At 51.9% G+C, this 21,645-nt stretch overlaps 5 protein-coding genes across 7 annotated transcripts in view; 2 read left to right on the top strand and 3 right to left on the bottom strand.

Annotated features, from left to right (window-relative positions):
• Positions 1-676: 676 nt before the first annotated feature.
• Positions 677-2,163, bottom strand: PFDN6 (prefoldin subunit 6). Of its 2 annotated transcripts, none has more exons than XM_010994555.3 (5): positions 2,005-2,163; positions 1,714-1,792; positions 1,374-1,444; positions 1,168-1,292; positions 677-908 (listed from the first exon to the last, which is right to left on the bottom strand). In XM_010994555.3, the coding sequence occupies exons 2-5, from the start codon at positions 1,775-1,777 to the stop codon at positions 779-781; spliced, it is 390 nt and encodes a 129-aa protein (XP_010992857.1). In that variant the 5' UTR covers positions 1,778-1,792; positions 2,005-2,163; the 3' UTR covers positions 677-778. The 2 variants fall into 2 exon arrangements, with proteins under 2 accessions (XP_010992857.1, XP_010992859.1); XM_010994557.3 differs by having other exon boundaries at positions 1,714-1,856; positions 2,005-2,054.
• Positions 2,164-2,352: 189 nt separating this feature from the next.
• WDR46 (WD repeat domain 46) lies at positions 2,353-8,375 on the top strand. The gene is made up of 15 exons (XM_010994558.3): positions 2,353-2,511; positions 2,611-2,814; positions 2,922-3,002; positions 3,123-3,235; positions 3,360-3,447; positions 3,575-3,636; positions 3,893-3,997; positions 4,102-4,252; positions 4,374-4,509; positions 4,701-4,800; positions 6,978-7,291; positions 7,425-7,519; positions 7,654-7,749; positions 7,878-7,991; positions 8,104-8,375. Exons 1-15 carry the CDS (start codon positions 2,443-2,445, stop codon positions 8,203-8,205), a joined length of 1,830 nt encoding a protein of 609 aa, XP_010992860.2. The 5' UTR covers positions 2,353-2,442; the 3' UTR covers positions 8,206-8,375.
• Positions 8,376-8,652: 277 nt separating this feature from the next.
• On the bottom strand, positions 8,653-10,386 carry B3GALT4 (beta-1,3-galactosyltransferase 4). Its single transcript, XM_010994559.3, has 2 exons — positions 10,292-10,386; positions 8,653-10,112 (listed from the first exon to the last, which is right to left on the bottom strand). The coding sequence occupies exon 2, from the start codon at positions 10,087-10,089 to the stop codon at positions 8,938-8,940; it is 1,152 nt and encodes a 383-aa protein (XP_010992861.3). The 5' UTR covers positions 10,090-10,112; positions 10,292-10,386; the 3' UTR covers positions 8,653-8,937.
• Positions 10,387-11,028: 642 nt separating this feature from the next.
• Positions 11,029-15,225, bottom strand: RPS18 (ribosomal protein S18). The gene is made up of 6 exons (XM_010994560.3): positions 15,148-15,225; positions 14,579-14,677; positions 11,657-11,743; positions 11,471-11,572; positions 11,273-11,364; positions 11,029-11,145 (listed from the first exon to the last, which is right to left on the bottom strand). The coding sequence occupies exons 1-6, from the start codon at positions 15,148-15,150 to the stop codon at positions 11,070-11,072; spliced, it is 459 nt and encodes a 152-aa protein (XP_010992862.3). The 5' UTR covers positions 15,151-15,225; the 3' UTR covers positions 11,029-11,069.
• A 92-nt stretch (positions 15,226-15,317) lies between these two features.
• VPS52 (VPS52 subunit of GARP complex) overlaps positions 15,318-21,645 on the top strand; it is a 13,826-nt gene continuing 7,498 nt past the window's right edge. Inside the window, exons 1-15 of one of the 2 annotated variants that reach the window (XM_010994561.3) lie at positions 15,318-15,663; positions 16,493-16,577; positions 16,729-16,781; positions 16,956-17,031; positions 17,220-17,287; positions 17,591-17,766; positions 18,162-18,312; positions 18,645-18,745; positions 18,856-18,988; positions 19,130-19,187; positions 19,548-19,681; positions 20,095-20,250; positions 20,682-20,800; positions 21,058-21,181; positions 21,481-21,576. In XM_010994561.3, the coding sequence (XP_010992863.1) occupies positions 15,574-15,663; positions 16,493-16,577; positions 16,729-16,781; positions 16,956-17,031; positions 17,220-17,287; positions 17,591-17,766; positions 18,162-18,312; positions 18,645-18,745; positions 18,856-18,988; positions 19,130-19,187; positions 19,548-19,681; positions 20,095-20,250; positions 20,682-20,800; positions 21,058-21,181; positions 21,481-21,576 (1,620 nt within the window). In that variant the 5' untranslated portion in view covers positions 15,318-15,573. Of the gene's footprint in view, positions 15,664-16,492; positions 16,578-16,728; positions 16,782-16,955; positions 17,034-17,216; positions 17,288-17,590; positions 17,767-18,161; positions 18,313-18,644; positions 18,746-18,855; positions 18,989-19,129; positions 19,188-19,547; positions 19,682-20,094; positions 20,251-20,681; positions 20,801-21,057; positions 21,182-21,480; positions 21,577-21,645 lie in introns of those variants that run through there. The other variant, XM_064476375.1, reaches the window with a different exon arrangement.

Here is a 21,645-nt window from a genome sequence, read left to right as displayed (position 1 = left end):
TCAGTACGAAGAACACCCTTGGCTTGGAATTTGTAGGAAACAATTTTTGGACAGAAATCCAAGAACAATTTTGTGGACAGTGTACAAACCTCAAGGACTTACAATATCACAGAGCGTTGTGTGTTGGGATTTTAAATCAGTTTAAGCTACATTTAAACAAATTTTATGAAGAAAGAGATTAAAAAGAACTAAGATGCTAAGACTATTTTGAGGATGATATATCATAGCAAGGAGGGTCACCATGTTTCATTCTAGGGTCACAGGTTAGAGAACTGTATGTTAGTCAATTAAACTCACTTTCCCCAAAATTGTTGCATTGTAAATGTGCTTCTCTTGTTTCCTAAAGGAGGATGCCAGCCAAGACAAGGGGGAGTTAAGGATTGTATATACAGGCAAGAATTAGGTTTGAGACTTTTCAGACTTTAGTCTCAAGAAAGATTACTTTGCCACAGAGAGATACCAGTGCAAAAATCTGGACCTGAGAAGGGGTGGTAGGTATAGCTCAGTGGTAGAGTGGATGCTTAGCCAGCAGATGTCCTGGGTTCAATCCTCAGTACCTCCATTAAAAAAGAAAAAAAGAAAGAAAAAGAATTTGGACTTGAGTGAGTTAACATAGATGGTAAATATATAAGGCGGAAGGGACCAAGGGAATGGGTGGAGACAATTATGACAGAGGTGGCTGGTCAGAAAATGGCCAGGTATTTTCACATTTTATTAGCTACAGTATAGACCCTAGAGCTGCCTCATTCCCTCCCCTCCCCTTCCCCCCACCACGGGGTCAGGCCTTCCCAGGAGCCCCTGCCTTTGCTGCCTGGGCCCGCTGGAACTCCTGCTGCAGCTGAGCAAGGGTCTCCCTCTGTTGTTCTGACTGGCGCTCTAAGTCCCGGAGCTGGGATTCATATCGCTTACTGAGGAGAGACGAGAGGCAAAAAGCAAATGAGAAATTGGTGAGACTTACTATTGAGGATGCTTAAGGCAAGAAGGAGACTGGTGGAAAACCTGACCTTTAGGGGAGGGAGAAGAAGAGGGGTTAAAGGGAAGGGGTTAGAGGAACTGAGTAACGGGGATACTCTGGAGAGATACTCTACAGTGGTTTCTGCAGTGGTTCCTCAACACCTCTATTCCAACGTGTCAGGAACATCACAGGGTGCTGGGACAAAGACTCACATTTCAGCTGTGATGTAGTCTAGCCTTTTCCCCACTGTAGCCCGAGCCTCCCCAAGTTCCTGTTTGACCAGCACGGGACCCAGAAGTTTAAAGACCACGTTGGACCCATCCAGCAGGGCCAGTTCCTGACGGAGGGGTGAGACATACATGATCAGAATCATTGTCCGTAAAAGTCCTTCCTCGCCCCACAAACCCCAGTCTCTCACCTCTTTCACGATATTATTTTCTGTTAGTTGTGCCTCTAGCTTCTGCCTCCCTGACATGGATTTACTCAAGTCTGGCGGGTGGAAGGAAAGACTTGATAAATCAAGACATCAAATGTGCCACCCAACCCCCAAAGTCCCCCACAAGAAAATGTAGCTGAAGCAGCAGACAAGGATGGGGACGGCGGGTCAGTGGATGGGTAAAGCGTATTGAGGAGGGAAAGGGCCGCACACGGGGGCCCAGGGGTGGGGTGGGGGGTGGGGCGGAACACATTATCTTGGCATGGCTTTGGGTTGTAAGTGAGGGGATGGGGGCGAGGCCACACCGATCCTCCTCCCTTACCTTTCTGTAGCTGTTGATATTTCTCCACTTCTCCCTGTAACTTCTTCTGGATCAGCTCAGCCATGGCGGGGACGAAAGCCTGCAGGGAATCGGAGAGGGGCACTGGGTCTCACACTGGAAGGTACCGGGGCTCTCTTTCTGGCCTGCGGAAATGACAGCCCTCTTGAGAGGCAGTCTCTCGGAGCACCGCAGTTTCTCTTCGTCCGGGATATCAGCTCCACCCCGTCTCCAGCGGGTGGCAGGCAAACCGAGACCCCCAAAACCCCTCAACGGAACCCCTGGCCTACTCACGTTCTCCCTTCAGTACTGGTGAACCCGGAAGTAAACAACGAATGCTGGGAAAAGACGGCGCCGGAAGCTGCCTTCCGGCACATGCCGGGAACTGTAGTTCTAACATACTAAATGAGTGGCGTTCTGCTAAAAAGGCTAAACTTGGAAGGCTTTAGGCAAGATGAGGAAACGAAGCTGGGATAAGAAACTGCATGGTTACTTGGGTCCTGGCTCCGGACTGACTCTCTTTTCTTACTCAGGCATAAGTTGACTCACCGGAGGGCGGGTCAGCCCCGCCCCTCAGTGGAGAGAGCGCCCTCACTCAAGATGGCGCCTAGAAGGCTTCAGACCTAGGGCTGCACCGATTGGATGGCAACCGGAGGACTTCCGGGAGTTTTTAAGCCAACTGTGGGACAGCTGAGAAGAATTTGCACGTGCGTCGTCTTTCGGGTGGGCTAGATGGAAACAGCCCCCAAGCTGGGCAGGGATGTCCCGCCTAAGAAGGACAAACTTCAGGCCAAGAAGAAGGTAGAGGCCTCCTTGGGGTGGAAGGGAAGTTTTTAGCTGCGGGGTTGGAGGGGCGGGGCAAGGGGCCGCGGAACATCAGGGCTCCTGATCTGCCCGTAGAAACCGCGGCGATACTGGGAGGAAGAGACCCCTCCAACTGCTGCCGGAGCCTTTCCAGGGCCCCCTCGTAAACTGAAGAGGAATCGAGAGCTCCGCCCCCAGAAGCCAAAGAACATTCACATTCGAAAGAAGTCTCGGATCTCCAAAAAGCCTCAGGTCCCGAAGAAACCCCGAGAACGGGGGCCTCAGCGGAGCTTGTCTGGGGTGAGCCTGGAACTTGACAGGGTAGCGAGACAACTCGCCTTCCGCCTTGAGGGTACGAGGGTTGGGGTCAACTCTAGTTGGTCTGCTAATTGCCTCCTCTGCCCTAGGCACAGGACCCATTTGCAGGCCCCGCCCCCGTCCCTGGGGAGGTAGTTCAGAAGTTCCGTCGCGTTGACAAATCCAAAAAGGTGAGGACTTGTTGCAAGCAGGGAATGTCTGAGTGAATTGGATGGGGGCGGGGCCCGGTGGCTCTCTTGTGACCCTCCTCATATCCCTTGGTTCTTCGCTCCTGCCCTAACGTGTGATAGCTGCCACGTTCTAAATCCAAAACCCGAAGCCGACTGGAGGCAGCTGAAGCTGAGGAAGAGGAAGTAAGTGTGAGAGCTGCTCGTTCTGAGCTGCTGCTTGCTGAGGAACCTGGGTAAGTGGACCCTAATGTGGGTCTCTCCGTCCCCTGCTTTATGGGGCTCTTATTTCTCCATTTTGTTTTTGTACACCCATTTCATGTTAGGAAGCTTTAATGCAGCTGTAACGCTCGCTTGCAGGTTTCTGGAAGGGGAGGATGGGGAGGACACGGCAAGGATACGGCAGGCTGACATCGTGGAGGCCGTGGACATCGCAAGTGCGGCCAAAGTGAGCCTGAGGATGGAAAAGGGCTCATTGGTTGATGGGTGGTGCAGAGCAAGATGGAGGTGGGGAGTGGAAGAGAAAATTACTGAAGGGAGCCTTTTTTTTTTTTTTTAAACTATTCCCTTTTCAGCACTTTGACTTGAACTTGAGGCAGTTTGGACCCTACAGGCTGAATTACTCTCGAACTGGGAGGTAAGGTTGAATTCCAATGACTTGAACTAGGATGTGGTCATGTCTCCTTAACCACTTCAGCCCTGCCCATCTCAGCCATACCAGTGTATGTTTGGATGTTGATGTGGGGAGGGTCCTGTGATCTGCTTCCATGCGAAGGTGAGTGTGTGGAGCAGTATCTCTCACCTGGAGAAGAGGAGCTGGCGTGGGGCAGACCTCTGAGTCAGGGGTCATTGCTCCCCTGCATTGACACCCTGCCTGTCCCTACCTCCAACAGACACCTGGCTTTTGGAGGGCGCCGGGGTCACGTGGCTGCCCTTGACTGGGTGACAAAGAAGCTCATGTGTGAGATCAACGTCATGGAGGCAGTGCGGGACATCCGGTCAGTGGCCTCTGTTGGGGGTCAGTGGGGTGAGATAGCCCATCCCTGATTGAATGATAGCCTGTGACTCCCTTTCATGTTGAATCACTCCTCTCTCCTCCCAGGTTTCTGCATTCAGAAGCACTGCTTGCTGTTGCTCAGAACCGCTGGCTTCACATTTACGACAACCAAGGCATTGAGCTCCACTGCATCCGCCGCTGTGACCGAGTCACACGTCTTGAGTTCCTGCCTTTCCACTTCCTCTTGGCCACAGCTGTGAGTGGCTGTGGAGCACAGGGACTGGGTGGCAGACCCTGAGAAGACTGATCCTCCCCTGGGACCCCAGTAGAGGGAAACCAGAAGGCAGTCTGTCTCTTTCTCTCTCTCTCTCTCATAGTCAGAGACAGGGTTTCTCACATACTTGGACGTGTCCGTGGGAAAGATTGTGGCCGCTCTGAATGCTCGGGCAGGACGACTCGACGTCATGACTCAGAACCCTTACAATGCTGTCATCCATCTTGGACACAGCAACGGTGGGTCCTTGGCTGAGGTCAATTCTGACCACCCATCCTGCTTTTCTCTTCTAAACATGTATTTCATGAGTCGCTTAAAGTTGCCCCTTTACCTCCCTCTCTTGTTACCTCTTGGCTTTGAGTCCCCATCTTTCCCAGGTTTAATCACCTCAGTGCCCTATTAGTAACCTCAGCTCTTCTCTGATGTCCAGGGACTGTGTCTTTATGGAGCCCAGCCATGAAGGAGCCACTGGCGAAGATTCTCTGTCACCGGGGTGGGGTCCGGGCTGTGGCAGTAGATTCTACAGGCACGTAAGTCACTTGTTTGGGCATGAGGTGCTGTTGAGGGGGGTGTGTCACAGCTGGGCAAAAGGGACTAGAAGGTGATGTGCCTTTAGGAGCACACACTCTGCAGCCAAACTGCCTGGTTTAAATCCTGGTGTTACCACTGACCAGCCATGTCAGTGGCCCGTTACGTAACGTCAGTGTACGTGCACACACGCTGCTTCCCCTGCGAGCGCGGGTATGAGTATCCAGCTCGAGGGTCAGAAAATTTTTCCTGTAAAGAGCCTGATAGTAAGCATTTTAGGCTTTTTTGATAAAGAGGCATAACCGAGTGTTTCACATAGGTACTTACGTAACAAGAGAGAAAAAGTATTGCAAATTTTTAAGCAATTATGTATAAAAACAATTGAACCACAATGTATCTGTAACACAGGTCAACTAGTGGGAAGAACTGGATTTCTGTTTTGGAGAATAACATTTGCTTAATTGAGGTTCAGAATTAGTGTTCTGAATCATCAAACTTGATTGCAGATGTGTATCTATCAATGCCGATCTGTGGAGAGGTGTTTTTTTTTTTCATCTTTGTAAACATTTTTCCACATAGATAGACAATGAGCTCGGTGGTGCTCAAAATGCTAACAGGTGGTGGGCGTGTCACTGAGATGATAGTGCCCTGGGCAGCAGTGTGAAGAGATACCGTCTTGACCGTTCTCCTGTGCTCTTGTAGCGCAAAAGCAGCCTCGGAATAAGTAACCAAATGAGAGTGGCTGTGTGCCAATAAAACTTCATCTGTGAACACTGAAATTTGAACTTCAAATAATGTTCACGTGCCTTAAAAATGTTTTCTCTTGCTTTTTTTCCCCAACCACTTAAAAATGTAAAAACCATTCTCAGCTTATGGGCTGTACAGAAACAGGTGTGGGCTGGACTTATTTGACTCATGGGCCATAGTTCGCCAAGCCCTGGGCTTAGCACCAAGCTGTAGTTAACATTAAAGCCAGGCATGGCATCCAGAGCTTACCGTGGTGCCTAGTGAGTGGGTGGCGCCATGCTCTGTGACCATCATCATTAAAGATGATCGGATGGTCGTTCTCTTGAGGTCTGGCTGGTGACGAGAAGGGTAGGGCTGGGAGGTCTGCTTTGAATTTCCACTCTTCCTGGGCGAGTATGTGCATTTCCACAGCTGTTCTGTCTGACTTGTACGCGTGTTTGGATCGGGCCTACTGTTTCTCCCAACTGGGCCTCTATTCAGCCCCATCAAAGGCCAACTCTCTGCTCAGAGGAACCCTTTAGTTCCCTCCTCCTGGGTTCACAGCCACAGCTAAAGAGAGTCCTTGGCGTCTGGCAAACACACAGCCCCTGGCCTGGCTGGTCCCCCTTCAGCCTCCCTCTCTGAGGAGCAACTTGAACATCGACAGAAACTCCAGTCTCTGAAAGTAAATGACTTACGTGGGTCACGATTCCTTGAGAGGGTTTGGTCACCAACCTTGCCCCTCCTCCTTCCAGGGAAAGGGGGCGGGGTGGGGCCCTCTAGTGCATTACTTACTGCCTTGCTTCCTAAGGAGGCTTTCTCCGGTCTGCATGACTTCACCTTGTGACTTGTCATTGCTGGAGACCAATGTCGGGGACTCTGGGTCCCTCTCTGACTTTCAAGAGCCCTTACAATTTGTACACTCCTGGTCCTCCTGTCCCTATTTCCCACCATCCTGAAAACAAATCCCTGCTTCCAATACCTGCTGTATATCTCTCTTGTGCTTTCTTGAGAATTGCCTAGAAAGGCTCAAATCCCAGTTTTCCCACAAAGCCCTCCCTGACCTCCTCAATCCGTCCTTCCCTCTGCTGAGCCACTGGGCTGTCTGCACAGTGGAACATCACTTAGATAGATTGTCGTATGCCTTTTCCCTTCAATTCACGCGTCTTGAGTAGGTGAGAGCACAGACACTGAAGAACCCAGTCTAACTTGAATTCTAGCTCTACTGCTCACCCTGATTTCCCTTTTCTGAGTTTGTTTCCTCACTGTAAAAGGGAAATAAACAATACGGTCAAGTGACGCTTAACTGAGAGGAGGCCTGTGGAGGGTGGTGTGATGGTAGTGATTACTATCATTATTGGTCTTTTTCTCCCCAGCTGGACTTCATGCCTGGACTTGGTCACAGGCCTGCCCGTTAAGCTCATACTACAGATTAACCCCCTCTTCCCCCCAGGCACATGGCCACCTCTGGTGTGGACCACCAGCTAAAGATCTTTGACTTGCGAGGGACGTTCCAGCCTCTGAGTGCTAGGACTCTGCCCCAGGGAGCAGGGCACCTGGCCTTCTCCCAGCGGGGACTGCTGGCTGCAGGAATGGGTGACGTGGTCAACGTGTGGGCAGGGCAGTGCAAGGCCAGCCCCCCCCTCCTGGAGCAGCCCTACCTCACTCACCGGCTCTCAGGCCACGTGCACAGCCTTCAGTTCTGCCCCTTTGAAGATGTGCTAGGGGTGGGGCACAGTGGGGGCATCACCAGCATGCTGATTCCTGGTGAGTAGGCAGGGATGGGGCTCATAGTGAATGAACTGGAGGGAAGTTGGGATGGGTCTTGGATCAGCCAGGATCAAGGGGATTGGTCAGGCTGGGCCCCTGTTTATGGCCCCATGCTCCTTCCTCCTTCCAGGGGCTGCTGAGCCCAACTTTGATGGCCTGGAGAATAACCCATACAGGAGCCAGAAGCAGCGCCAGGAGTGGGAGGTGAAGGCGCTGCTGGAGAAGGTGAGGTGCCTGCGTGTAGTTTGGGGCCTGGGGTCTTGGGAAGAGTGGGATTCAGCAGCCTCCTTGGTTTCTATCCTTTGGTGTCACCCTCTTGTGGCTCCTTACCCTTTCCTGTCCCTCTGTGACACATCCAGGTACCTGCAGAGCTCATTTGTCTGGATCCACGAGCCCTGGCAGAAGTTGATGTCATCTCTTTGGAGCAGAAAAAGAAGGAACGGATCGAGAGGCTGGTATGGAGCAGGCGCCTGACCCCCACCTCCTATCCCCACTGTGTCCCCAGAAGTGCAGCACTGCAGGCAGGTGCCACCACCCCTGCCTCTGAGGCTGTTCCAGGTTTCCCTCTTACCCCTTCCCATAGGGCTATGATCCCGAGGCCAAGGCTCCATTCCAGCCAAAGCCAAAGCGGAAGGGCCGCAGTTCGACAGCAAGTCTGGTGAAGAGGAAGAGGAAGGTCATGGATGAAGAACACAGGGTAACTGAGCACTTGGGGGTGGGCCAGGTGCCCACGGGCTCTGCCCTCTTGCTTGTGCCTTTGGCTTAGCCAGCCCGCCACTTCTCACTGCATCCCTCTCTCCCCATCCCAGGACAGAGTCCGGCAGAGCCTTGAGGAGCAGCCGCAGAAGCAAGAGAAGGCAGCCAAGCCCACGGGGGCCCGGCCATCTGCCCTGGACAGATTTGTGCGCTGAGCCAGGCTCCGGGGTGACCTGAGAACAACATTCTCTCCCCAGGACCCCCTGTGGGGAATGCTCCTGTTCCCTGGAATGAGGAGGGAGTAGTGTGCCCCTTCCCGATCTAGGGGTGGACAGCTGGCTCTGGGGTGGGTTGGTATTAAAGAGGAAGGTGAGTGTTTGGATAATGTATTGGGATCATCCTGTGGACCTGTCCTCTCCCAGGTCTAGCACAGGGCTGCTCTCGGATACCAGGGGTCATGGTGTCTTGTCCCTACCCTTCCCTGTCTCTTGGGGTTGCTGTGGCCTTAGCCTTGCCCTATAGGGCCTTCCTCCTTGGAAAGGCTGTCCTCCCTCTCCCACAACCCTGGATATGTTCTTCCCATCCAGCAGGATCCGGTAGCCTTCAGGCTGCCCAGGTTTGTGTTCTGGGGCTTCTGGTGAGGACCACACTGTACTCGAAGAGGAAGAGAGACAGGTTTATTGAGGGGCTTATGCCCCTTCTGCCATGGCTGGAGAGAACAACCCAGCATGTGCTGCTCTTCCTGATGACCATCTTTGGGGCTGGCAGGTCAGGCTTCTAGGTTTCTCCTGTATCCCTCAGTCTTCAGTGACAGACTGAGTGTCTGGTGTGGGGAAGCTGATCACGGGCAGCCAGCTAGGGCCCCTGCCTTGGGCCTGGGAGAGAGCTCGTGGGGGTGCTAGCTGGACCCTCCACTCCTCGTCCCTCTTGTGAGCCCCCAAGCACTCTCAGCTGTAAAGCCAGGCTATTACCCGACACCGCAGGATGCCTAGTGCTCCCTGGAGCCAGGAGCAGTGGGGTTCAGTTCTTTCACCATTAGAGCCATCCACCAGCTTCCAGGCTTTCTGCATCTCCATGGGATCCAACCCGTGGGATGTCAGCAGGAATTTCCCATAGCAGCACCGGTCCAGAGGGTAGTGGGTCGCACCAGCCAGCTTGACAGAGTGGGTTGGGGTGAGGCCTCCTCGTCGGGCACTTACTCCCACAAAGACATCCTCCAGAGGCAGAGGGGGTGCCCGGCTGGCCACCTTCAGGATGAGCTGCACGGCAGAAGCTGATAGCACATAACCTGTGCCTGAGGCATAGGGGGGAAAGGGGCCCCAGGTGGGAGGCCACTGCTCCTCTGATATCTGGTGCTTGCCCCCTGGTGTCCGAGAGGGGTGCACCCACCAGTGCACACGGCCCAAATACAAAAGAGGCACTGGCTGGCTCCCCAAGGTGGGGCCTCCTTCCCACTTTTCATCTCCAACCTTAGCCTTTTTCTGGGGCTCCATGCCCCTCTTCTGTTGCTCCCAATGGCCCCCTCGCCGGACCAGCTCTGATACCAGTTCCGGGACGTTGACATACACGTCATCGTCAGTTTTGAGGATGTAGCAGGCCATGGGGCAGTGTTTGTCCGCCCAGTTGAGCCCACTGAGGGTCTTGAGGGTGAGGTTGCGGTAGGAATCCTGGAAGGCCGCCTGCATGATGTCCCCCTGGGCCGCAGACTCGCGTGCCAGGTCGTTCCCGTGGGAGTCCCCGGTGGGATGGCGCCAGCTTGGCTCCCCCAGTAGAAAGAGAGTCTGCACCCTGAGCCCTTGGGCCTCGCGTAGGCCGCCCCATGAGGCCCTAATGGCATTTCTCTGGTTCAGGTTCTCTGGGGCCGTGCACACTAGGATTAGCAGGAAGGGAGGGGCAACGGGACCACTACACAGCTTCTCGTTGGGGATCAAGAGGCGGGGCAGGGCCAGGGGCGGCCCAGGCGAGACAGGGGCAGGGACCAGGGAGGCTAGCGAGAGGCTCAGCAGCTCTTCCCCGATGCCCGAGGGCCCAAATAGGGTCCAGACAATCACCAACAGCAGGGCGACGAGGAGAAGGCGCCGGAAGAGACTGAGGGGCATGGTGTGGCACGGTCAGAAGGGATCTGGAGGGAAAGATGGAGGGCAGTTAATGGCCAGGGAGCCCAGCTCTCGGAAACTTGGGTCCTTAGCGGGCCACGCCTGGGATGGGGCGGGCGAATCGAGAGGGTAGTATCAGCGCGGGAAGGTGCTGACGCGGGAGGCGGCGCGGCGGGAACCCTGGGGGCAGCTTTGGAGAGGTTACCTTGTCGGCGCGGCTCCAGAGCCCGGCTCCATGGCTGGCCGCTCCGCTTCACCAGCCGCCTCCCCCGCCCAAGTCCCGCCCCTTTCGCCGGGAGGGCTTGGCGCTGCGCAACCCCGCCGGAAGCTTCGCAACCGCGCGACGCACAGACTACAGGCGGGAGTGGGTGGGGTGGAAGCGTGATCGTTGCCCGGACCAGGCAGGAATGAAATTGGACCCGTGTCTTGGCCGGCAAACGCTGTGCAGCCGGACCGGCAGCGGCCTCCCCCGCGACCGCGCATCCCACCTCCCTGACGTCCCGGGGCCCAGTTCTTTTGGGTCATCGAAATCAGCATACCCCCCAACTTTCCGACTCCGGGCCCCTACCTTTTAAAACCTGGGGTGGTAAATATCTGCAAATTCTCATCCAAGCAGCAATTGGCTTGGCTCAGCTACTACACAAGGCACAACATTGCACACGCCAAAACCAAGGAACCTCGTCTTCATACTGGTCAGGGCTCCCCCTCAAGGCTGAGAGTTGCTTATTCCTCCCTCCCACCTTTGAGCGATACACTAGATAAAGGGTTGCTTCCGGTAGGGTGGGGACTAGCAATAGTAAGCTTTAATCAAGACCAAGGACATTGGGTACCTGAGGGGGCAATCAGCTAAGAGAGGGAAAAAGGACCAACAGGGCCCAGCATTACAGCACGTTCCCTATCAGTGTCCCAGAAAAATGGCAAGGACCACAAAGAAGGAAGCCATAAGTGTATAAACTATTTATTAACAGACAACGCCCACAAATTTATTTCTTCTTGGACACACCCACAGTGCGGCCTCGGCGGCCTGTGGTCTTGGTGTGCTGGCCTCGGACACGAAGTCTGCAGGTGAGAAAACAGAAGGGTCACAGGTCATTCACCACACAAAACAAAGATGTAGGAGCAAAGGGAGCATGAGAATTCTCTGGGAGTCCAGGGGCAGGAAGAGATGAGGCCCACCCCCACTCACCCCCAAAAGTGGCGCAGCCCCCTGTGGGCGCGAATCTTCTTCAGCCGCTCCAGGTCTTCACGGAGCTTGTTGTCCAGACCGTTGGCCAGGACCTGGTTTCAGAGACAGTGAGGAATGCTTGTTTCATCCTCTGGCCTATGACCAATTCTAAATGGACACCTTGCCTTACTTTTCTCTAATCTCCATCTCAGTACACACCTGGCTGTACTTCCCATCCTTTACGTCCTTCTGCCTGTTTAAGAACCAGTCTGGGATCTTGTACTGGCGTGGATTCTGCATAATGGTGATCACACGTTCCACCTGGCAGGCAGGACAAGGGTCAGGTCCAGATGGTTCCCCCCTCCAAGGTGGGCCCAACTCGCAGCCCCCCTTCCTTGTCCTTACCTCATCCTCAGTGAGCTCTCCTGCCCTCTTGGTGAGGTCGATGTCTGCTTTCCTCAACACCACGTGAGCATATCTTCGCCCCACACCCTGAGGAGAGGTTTTGGAATTGGAGGAGTCTTATTTTTTGTTTCCTCTCTAGACCCACTATTCAAAAACACACAAAGGTAGGGCCTAAAATAACCTAGTGCCTTAAACTTTCCCTGATACAAAGCTAAAAATTAAATGAAAAAGAATTTTGTTCAGGAGCAGGGCTGGACCAAGAACAGACAACTTAGGGCAGACATCCCTTGAAAACACTACATATATACCATCCAGCATATGCAGCTGTCAATAAATGCTGTTAGACAATGCAGCAACACCAAGAGTGGCACCTCCTGATTTCTGCACCGTGGATGAAGCTGATGCCTTTCAAAGTTGATGTAGCACCAAAGCTGTAAGACTAGGGTGTTCTGAATTAATAGGGTTGATCAAAGGTTAGGACTGTCAGTTGCTCAGTGTCTAAGTCAAAGGGCCACAGGCCATGCATGATCTTTTGGGCAGGTCACTGCATCCCTTTGATCAAAATAAACCAATGCTTAAACCAGTGGCATCATATCACCTACATTGGTACTCCTTGCCACTTGAAGGATGGGGTGCTGGGTTGAATAGCGTTCCACCAAATTTACATCCACCTGGAACCTCAACATGTGACTTTATTTGGAAACAGGATCTTTGCAAATATAGTTAGTTAAAATGAGATCATACTGGATTAGGGTGGGCCTTACAAAAGGATTCTTACAAAAGGATTGGACAGAGATGAGAGAAGGCCATGTGATAAGAGGCAGGACAAGAGTGATGCATCTATAAGATAAACAAACCAAGGACTGTTGTCAACTGAGATGATAGGAGAGGCAAGGTAGGATTCCTAGAGCCCTCAGAGGGAGAATGGTCCTGCTAACACCTCAGTTTTAGATGTCTGGCATGCAGGACCGAGGGATTAAGTTTCTGTTGTTTTAAGCCATCAAGTCTGTTACAAGAGCCCCAGGAAACTAAAATAGATGTTATTTCTTCTCTAAGAAAGTGACCCAGAAGTCAAATTACCAGGAGACTGATCCATAAGAGATTAGGGGCTAAGTCTCTCTCAAATTTAAGTATTTACAGAAGAAATATTACATCTGAAGATTTACTTCAAAATACAGGTGGATAGGGAAGGGTATAGATGAAACAACTTTCCATAAACAAGTTTTAAAAAGTTACTATCAAGCCAAGATTTTTGAAAGCCCTACTTAAGTACTGGCTTGCCAACGCTCTTAGTCCTCCAAATCCCCTTTACTGTCCCCAAGCAGACCATGCTTATTCTCTCCATCCAGAAGAGTATACTACAGGAAACCATCACTTTCTCATCTTTGTAATCCAAGGGCCTGGCCCATGTAGAAGAGTTGATATCAAGTTAGCATTACTTTCCGAATGCATTTAAAGCACTTACTCGTGGGGGCACTGGCATTTTGGCAGGACAAGAGCTCCTTATAAAGAAGGCCAATGGGTACCTCCCGGTCATTGTGAACTCCAACCCCTCCCGTGTTTCCAAATAATCCACAAATGGCAGTTATCATCCTCATTTAGAGGAAGGGCAGAATAGCCAGCCTGAAGGAATAGTTATAAAAAAAAAAAAGTCTACAAATGGAAGCAAATCAAAGGATCACAGCATAGAATAATCTTGCAGATGTAGATTACTTCTCAATAAATATCCTTTTCTGCTTGTGTCAACTTCAATACCCCACCTTTCCCTGGCCATTAACCTTGCTTTACACCACTCCTTTAACTACATTTTTTGAGGAACCCCTCATACTATTTTCCCTTCCCCCCGGCTACATCTTTCTTCCAATTTCCAAGTACCACATCACTCCCTATTCCAGATCCTTAAGAAAAGACCACCCCCAAGCTTCAGTTCTTTCACCAGAAGAGCCAGCCTTTGCTGACTCTCCATACAATTATCAAAAACCCTAGTACCCAACTATCTCTACAATAACCTTTCCCAGCGATAAGCAATAAAACAAACTATACCAATTTTTTGGTTTCTCAGTGCATGTAAACTATTTACTGAACAACAGCATTGTCTAAAAAGAATATATACCTTAATTAAAAGACACTTTATTACTACGAAGTGCTCACCATCACCTGAGCCTTCAGCAAGTTTTAATCCTTTTGCAATAGGAACACCAAAGATCACTGCTCACAATCACCGTAACAGTGAAAATGTTTGAAATACTGCGAGAATGACCAAAATGTGAGACACACCAAGTGAGCAAATGCTGCTGAAAAACGCCAACAGACTTGCTCAAGATAGGGTTGCCACACACACAAAAACACATTATCTGTGAAGCACAATAAAATGAGTTAAGAAAATATTAAATAAAAGATAATGCCTCTACCTGGAAAGCCAGGTGGTCATTAGCTTGGTTAAGGGGGCTACCTAAGCTTGCACTGATTTAATTCACAAAAACTATCCAAGTACTGGCTCCTGTTTCAACTGTAAAAGGGCAATGACTTACACCTCTGGCATGTGAGTATATGTCCTGTCATGATACAGTGACACCACCCCACCCCCGCTCCCCAACTACAGGTTTCTTCATACTTGGTATCTCTTGGCATTCTCTACTCACCCCTCAAAATGTACAGTTACCCTATTTCCCACACATACCAATTTTGCAGGAAGGGTTACTTTTATGATGCACTGGGGGAAAGGGGCAGAAACCTAATCTAGAATGAACCTCACAAGCTGACTGATGGTTGATGGAAAATATTAGTGAATTCAGGTAGACAACGGAACCCATTCTCCATCCCCTGGGTGTAACATCTTGGCTTGCTCCGAGACTACTCTCTGGCTTTTAACACTTCGACCCAAAGTTTCATTTATATTCTGTAGTCCTTACCCTACTTTACCTTAATTGCAGTGATGGCAAAAGCAATTTTCCGCCGCCCATCGATGTTGGTGTTGAGTACTCGCAAAATGTGCTGGAACTTCTCAGGAATTACTAGAGACTGACAGAGATTGGGAGAGAAATCAGACACCGTCAACTACCGTCAACCCGTAACCTCAAACAAGAGCGTTAAGATGGTCACACAGGGAGCAACGACCTCCTTCACGTTTTCACCACACAGCGAACTCCTCAATCCTGCAAACCGCAGGAACATAAAGTGTTCAGGCTTGGGAAAAACGCAACCTTTGGGAGGGAGCAAGTTGCTCCCAAAAGTACATTGAGTGGCGGAGGCCGAAGATCCCCACACATGCCCAAGCCTTTCGCCGCTTTCCAGCGCCCGGGGAGTAACTCTTCCTCTGACACCACTCCCCAGAACTGCATGTCTTAGTCGTCCTTTTCCAGGGGCGCGATCCAACTCTCCACACAGAAAGTTGCGTGCCCCTAGAATAGGACGTTCTCGGCCCCCTGACAGTAGACCTTCCCTGCCCCGGTTCCGATGTCGCCGGATACCCGCACAGATTCCAATCTTACCATGGCGGCGGCCCCAGCGACAGCGCGTAGGCCTCCAGTGGAAAAGAGAACAGAAGTGACGTAACAGCCTTTTATAGCTACCAGGCGGAAGAGGCGGAGCGGTCTCTGCGAGGAGCTTCCGGAAACTGCACGAGACTTCTGAGTCCGCTTTGGGCTCCACAACTTCCGGTGCGGTCTCCCTTTAAAGTTCATAAAGTTCTTGGGTGTGAGAGCAACGAAGGTTCCGGGTTGAGATCGTGCTTAAGACTTCCAATTCCCATTTACACTTGGGTGAAGCGGTTACACCTGAAAGGGGAAGGCTGAAGTCAAACAATTTAACTCAAATATCTGGGAACGATTTCGCGCTTTGCAAGACATTCCAGGACTTGGAGTTCCAATCCGCGGAACGGAGTCGCCTGACAGCTGCCGGAAGTGAAGCTGCGCGGAATGGCCGCTGCTGCGACTATGGCCGCAGCCGCCCGGGAGCTGGTGCTGCGGGCCGGGGCCTCAGATATGGAGGAGGAAGAGGGCCCGCTGGTGAGAGCGCAGGGATATTTTTCCTCCAGAGGCTTTTCAGGCCTCCTCACATCAGAAGGGCCTGGGTTGGGTGTAGGCACAAGGTTAGGAGCTCGGCTTCTACCGTTGATGCTACCTGGTCTGGCTCTTCATACCCCTCCCTGGGATCGGACTGGAGCCCGAGCGGGGACCAGAATGGCCGAGACTCAGGTTCTGGGGACACAATTTCAGTTAACCTCCGGATGTTTGGGCAGAAGAGAAGCAATGTAGTGTAAAGGTTAAGAACATGGCTTCTGGAGTCAAACTACCGGGGTTCTAATTCCAGCTCTGCCACTTAAACTTTGTGTGTCTTTGGGCACATTAACTAGCTTTTTTGTGCCAATACTTTCCACACCTATGAAGTGAAGAAAATGAGACCTACTATATAGGGTGTCGGTTAGGAGTAAATGACTTAGTATATGTAAGTTGGCACCTGACATGCAGGTAAACACTGTTAGCTGACATTTCTGGAAAGGCTAGGGCTCCCCAGAGGAATTGTGATAGAACACTTAAGGTAGCAGGAGTCTGGGGATCCTAAATTCAACTGCAATTTCTGCTCTGTTCTCTGCATCTCCTAATTTTCCTCATTTGGTCACTTCGCCCCTTGGTGGGTTGCTTGTCTCCTTGTCATATTCCCTACACATCAGCCCCAACTAGTAGACTGGGTACCCTATGAGACTTATGGGATTTTTTTGACTCAGTACCTACCTATGACCCTAGTAAAAGTCCCTCTCCCCCACTTAAAGCATTGGGGTTTATCCCATTATATTTTGTTCTCCCCCTCTCTTTCCTGTAACCTGCCCCTCTCCAGGGGGGTGGTCCGGGTCTTCAGGAGCCATTGCAACTTGGGGAGTTGGACATCACCTCTGATGAATTCATCCTGGATGAAGTGGATGGTAAGTGATGGCACTGGGTGGATGCAATACTTATAATCTGAGAGGCATAGGGGCCAGAAGTGATAAAGCAGGGGTTGGTGTGCAGATGTTTAATGTTGGGAGAGGGAGCTGTGGAGCTAGCTGAACCCTTATGATAAACTTCTGTTTCCAGTTCACATTCAGGCAAATCTGGAGGATGAGTTAGTAAAGGAAGCTCTTAAAACGGTGAGGCTTTCCACTATACTAATCTGCCCCTCCACCTACCCTCTCCTCAAAGAAAAGAAAACAGTCTCTTGCTCTTAAAATATCACCCTGTCTTACTTTCTAGTCCTTTGTTGATTCTGTCCTAGTGTTCCTTCGCTGACTCTCTCCTGACCTGTAATGTTTATGTTCTCCCAGGGTGTGGATCTCCGGCACTATTCAAAGCAGGTTGAACTGGAGCTACAACAGATTGAGCAGAAATCCATTCGGGATTGTATCCTCTAGCAGAGGAAAAGGGTGGTGTTATTAAGATGGAGATTTTATGGGGTGTGGTGCTGACGTCATGCTGGGGCTGCTATCTTCTTTCTGAGGTTTCTGTCAGCTCGGGGAGAAATTGGAAAGGGCCTGCAAATCTGAGGATCTCTGTTTTCATGATGACACTCCTTGACTTTTGTGGGTCAGATATCCAAGAGAGTGAGAACATAGCTTCTCTGCACAACCAGATCACAGCCTGCGATGCTGTCCTTGAGGTTAGTAACCATGACATGTGACCCCAATAACCCTGAACCAGATCATGGTCGCTAGTACCATTCTTTAGGTCATTAGCCTTAGGTGGGGACAGTTAGAGCCACTTTCAGGGTGACCTAAGCGGCTTTTTTGTTCTTGCTGTCATGACTGATGTTATTTGCTAGTGACCTTTGGGGTACATCTTCCCTTATGACCTGCTGCCCTCATGGACTGATAGATACTGGAGACTACCAAGAAACTTGTGTGACCCACTCATCCCCTACCACCCCAATGGCAATTCAGCAACACTTCTGCCTTCCCCCCAGCGCATGGAGCAGATGTTGGGAGCTTTTCAGAGTGACCTCAGCTCCATCAGCTCTGAGATCCGGACACTGCAGGAACAGTCAGGCGCCATGAATATTCGGCTTCGAAACCGCCAGGCTGTCCGGGGGAAACTGGGGGAGCTTGTCGATGGCCTAGTGGTGCCCTCTGCTCTTGTCACGTGAGTCACCAATCTGAAGGGTCATAATGTCTATAGTAAGTAGATGGGCTGGAGTGACCTACTCTGCTTACCCCGGGGGCCTCCTGGCTCTCAGTCATCAAGTGACTTCCAAAAACTGATCAGTGGATTGACAACCTTTATAACCTTGACCTGTGCTTTAGGCATCAAAGATGAGGGATCATCCAGGGTCAGGCATGTAGTGAGGGGGTCCAAGGCTTACGTGGGCAGTAGGGATGTGTATTTGTCCAGGAACAGAAAACTTTTTCTGTATGTTCCAACTACATGATACAGTGTAAGAATGGAGAAGAGATGGGCTGGATGTAAGGGGTATGTTTTAGAGTCTAGGGATATCTGGGTCTCTCTCCTAACCCATCCCATCCCTCCCTGCTACCCAGGGCAATTCTGGAGGCTCCAGTGACAGAGCCCAGGTTCCTGGAGCAGCTGCAGGAACTGGATGCCAAGGCAGCTGCAGTCCGAGAGCAGGAGGCTAGAGGGACAGCGGCCTGTGCAGACGTCAGAGGCGTTCTTGACCGGCTCCGGGTCAAGGTCGGGGGTGGGGGTGGATACCCCTGAGACCACGAGAACCAGCCTCCCTGAGATGTACACCCTTGGATTTCCCTGGCAGAGCTCATTCTCACATCTCTGGGTTTCCCTGAAAGTCATTGTTTTTCTTTAATGGAGATACTGGGGATTGAACCTAGAACCTCATGCATGCTAAGCATGTGCTCTGCCACCGAGCTATACCCTCCCCACCTTAAGAAATACTGAAGAGATATTCTCTACTCTTCCCCCTATATTCAAGATTTGTTACTTCCCTAATGCTTCCCAGACTGAGAAGTTTGCAGCTTCATGCCCTGTGTTTGGTCCCCCGTGCCTAGGCAGTGACGAAGATCCGGGAGTTCATCCTTCAGAAGATTTATTCCTTCAGAAAACCCATGACCAACTATCAGATCCCCCAGACGGCCCTGCTGAAGTACAGGTCACCACCAGAAGGAAGGGCTTGGGATGGCCTCTGAGCTTTTGAGCAACCCAGCGTGCTGTCTGGTGTCTTGGGCAGGCAGGGAGACTGACTGGTCCCGACCCCTGCAGGTTCTTCTATCAGTTCCTGCTGGGCAATGAACGAGCAACAGCGAAGGAGATCAGGGACGAATACGTGGAGACGCTGAGCAAGATCTACCTGTCTTACTACCGCTCTTACCTGGGGCGGCTCATGAAGGTGCAGGTGAGGCCACAGAGGGAGAAGTATTCCGGGGCACCTGGGCTGGGCAGAGGGGCAGCCACTGGGCAACGGGGGACAATATAAAGAGAAATTTTTTTTTGTCGAGCTTTTTGAAGCCATGGTTACCAGTTCTCTTTTCACTAGTATGAGGAAGTCGCTGAGAAGGACGATCTAATGGGCGTGGAAGATACAGCAAAGAAAGATATCCTGGAGCTGAGGAGCCCTCATGCCAGGCCTGGGGAGTGAGGGGGCTCCTGGCTCCAGCCTCCAGCCTCCAAGGCTTTGCTGCTTACCTTTTTCTGTGAGAACAAAACCTCTGAGAATGATTAAAGGCTGTGGCCACCCTCTCCAGAAAAATGCACAGATGATTTTGACACATCAGTTTGCATGTGATGTCAGGGGGTGTAGAGGGTTCTACAGATGTAGGTAAAATGGGGTCCTGGTACTGGGAAAGAGGGGCACCTAGGCTGTGTTTGGCTGCCAGGGGTCCCTGGAGGTCCTGAGTCTTTGATCTTCCATTACGGTTGTAATCTTATTGTTTTCCTTGACTTGGAGCCTTCACGATTCTTCTCAAAACCATCCCTCCGCAGCAGGAACACCATCTTCACCCTGGGGACCCGTGGCTCTGTCATCTCCCCCACTGAACTGGAGGCACCCATCCTCGTGCCCCATACCGCCCAGCGGGGAGAACAGCGGGTAGGGGGAGGAACAAGCTTCAGTCAGGAGAGGGACTCTGAGGCCAGACCTCAGGGTCGAGCCCTGCAGGCCCCTGTGTGAATCCCCTTCTCCAGTCACCCCAGTGTCCTGTGATGAGAAGAGGGTTGGGACCCTTGACTTAGGGTGCGCAGAGGAGGGAGGCTGGCAAGGGGAATGACGTGTCACGAGGCAGGTGTGAGGTGGATGCAGGAGCAGCAGCTGCAGATGTGGGTGGGCTCTTTTGTCCGTTCTCCCCCGATGTCTTCTGTATCCATTGAGGATGCTCTTTTGCAGCCTGGGTGTGGCTTGGATGCGGAGGGTCTCTTGAGCTCTCATTACCCAGGTTTGCTGATTTTCCAGCCACATCCAGGGGAGTCAGTATTGGGGTCCATCCCTTCTGTCTCTCTTCCTAGTATCCTTTTGAGGCCCTCTTCCGCAGCCAGCACTACGCCCTCCTGGACAACTCCTGCCGCGAATATCTTTTCATTTGTGAATTCTTTGTTGTGTCCGGCCCAGCTGCACACGACCTCTTCCATTCTGTCATGGGCCGTACACTCAACATGACCCTGGTAAGCTCCCTAGGCCCCGTGCTCTTAGGCTTCTCTGTCCCCAGTCCTCGTCAGCACCGCAATGAGGTCATAGCTCTGGTGGTACTGAAACCAGGATCCCCTCGTTCCAAAATGCATATGCCTCATACTGTGTGACTGTCCATCAAAGCTTGGGGTCTCTGAGGTTATCCCTCCTGCTGATCCACACCTAGGCTATAGCACCTGAAAACTCAGGGGCCCCTTGGTGCTCAGCCCTGAATTCTGCTATGATGGGCTTGTGATCATAGATCTGGTGAGCAAGGCAGTGGACAGGGAAGGAGGGAGCATTTCCCTCTCAGATCTCCACCCACCTCAGGACTGCATCCCTAAAGGAGTGCATTTGTCTGTGGCCACTGGGAAGGACAAAGTAACAAATGCTCTCTTCCCATCCTCTGCCTGTTCCTAAATCACAGAAACACCTGGAGTCCTATCTGGCTGACTGTTACGACGCCATTGCTGTTTTTCTCTGTATCCACATTGTCCTCCGATTCCGCAACATTGCAGCCAAGAGGGATGTTCCCGCTCTAGACAGGTCACTGAATTCTGGTCCTTGACGCCCCACTGGCCTTGAACTCTTGGTCTCATACAAGCCTGCCCTGACCCTTGGGCTCCTCCTGACCGGACACCATTGACCCTGCTGCTTTCAGACTTACTGTTCACACCCACTCCTACCTCCACCAGCCGTTAACCTTTGATCAGGGTTCCCATATGCACACCTGACCCCTAGCCCTGCCCACCATCCCCCCATATTCCTTGCCGGCTGATCTCTGATTCTGATTAAGCCCACAGGTACTGGGAACAGGTGCTTGCCTTGCTGTGGCCACGGTTTGAACTGATCCTGGAGATGAATGTCCAGAGCGTCCGAAGCACTGACCCTCAGCGCCTTGGGGGGCTGGATACTCGGCCTCACTATGTGAGGGAGGGCAAGGGTAACAGAAGGATTATTGAAAGGCAGGGCTCTGAGCTTCACTGTGGGGGTTGCCCAGCTTCACAGTGGAGTCATGGGCCTGGCTGGAAATTTCCAGGGCCCCACACTGTGTGAGGGGCAGTCGAAGAGTGTGGTCAGACTCAGGGGGGTTGGGCACTGTTGGTAGGAGGGGTTGGAGGCCGGAGTCCCACAGAGGTTATTTGGCCAGCTTCAACGGATTTGGGGGGTTGTGTTGGTTGGGCCGGGGGTTGGTGTGATTTTTCTTCCCATCTTCTTTCTCCCAGATCACACGCCGATATGCAGAGTTCTCCTCTGCTCTTGTCAGCATCAACCAGACCATTCCCAACGAACGGACGATGCAGCTGCTGGGCCAGCTCCAGGTGAGAGGAGGGCGGGAGAGGTTTCCCAGGTGGGCTGGATTGCGGGGATGGGCCACACGCCCTTGCCCC

The sequence above is a fragment of the Camelus dromedarius genome, chromosome 19 (assembly GCF_036321535.1).
Source record: "Camelus dromedarius isolate mCamDro1 chromosome 19, mCamDro1.pat, whole genome shotgun sequence".
In the NCBI taxonomy this organism is placed as follows: domain Eukaryota; kingdom Metazoa; phylum Chordata; class Mammalia; order Artiodactyla; family Camelidae; genus Camelus; species Camelus dromedarius.
Note: the sequence above shows the minus strand (reverse complement) of the source record. Positions and strands in the feature narration are given on the sequence as shown.

Excerpts from the sequence above, each read along its gene's own strand:
- B3GALT4 (XM_010994559.3), bottom strand. The coding sequence starts at position 10,089 with ATGCCCCTCAGTCTCTTCCGGCGCCTTCTCCTCGTCGCCCTGCTGTTG.
- PFDN6 (XM_010994555.3), bottom strand. The coding sequence starts at position 1,777 with ATGGCTGAGCTGATCCAGAAGAAGTTACAGGGAGAAGTGGAGAAATAT. Across the intron at positions 1,445-1,713 it reads ATATCAACAGCTACAGAAAG|ACTTGAGTAAATCCATGTCA; the intron begins GTAAGGGAGGAG and ends TCCACCCGCCAG. Across the intron at positions 909-1,167 it reads GACTACATCACAGCTGAAAT|TAAGCGATATGAATCCCAGC; the intron begins GTGAGTCTTTGT and ends GTCTCTCCTCAG.
- WDR46 (XM_010994558.3), top strand. The coding sequence starts at position 2,443 with ATGGAAACAGCCCCCAAGCTGGGCAGGGATGTCCCGCCTAAGAAGGAC. Across the intron at positions 3,448-3,574 it reads ACATCGCAAGTGCGGCCAAA|CACTTTGACTTGAACTTGAG; the intron begins GTGAGCCTGAGG and ends TTCCCTTTTCAG. Across the intron at positions 4,510-4,700 it reads CCATCTTGGACACAGCAACG|GGACTGTGTCTTTATGGAGC; the intron begins GTGGGTCCTTGG and ends TCTGATGTCCAG.
- RPS18 (XM_010994560.3), bottom strand. Across the intron at positions 11,573-11,656 it reads GAGAGCTCACTGAGGATGAG|GTGGAACGTGTGATCACCAT; the intron begins GTAAGGACAAGG and ends CCTGCCTGCCAG. Across the intron at positions 11,365-11,470 it reads AGGATGGGAAGTACAGCCAG|GTCCTGGCCAACGGTCTGGA; the intron begins GTGTGTACTGAG and ends CTCTGAAACCAG.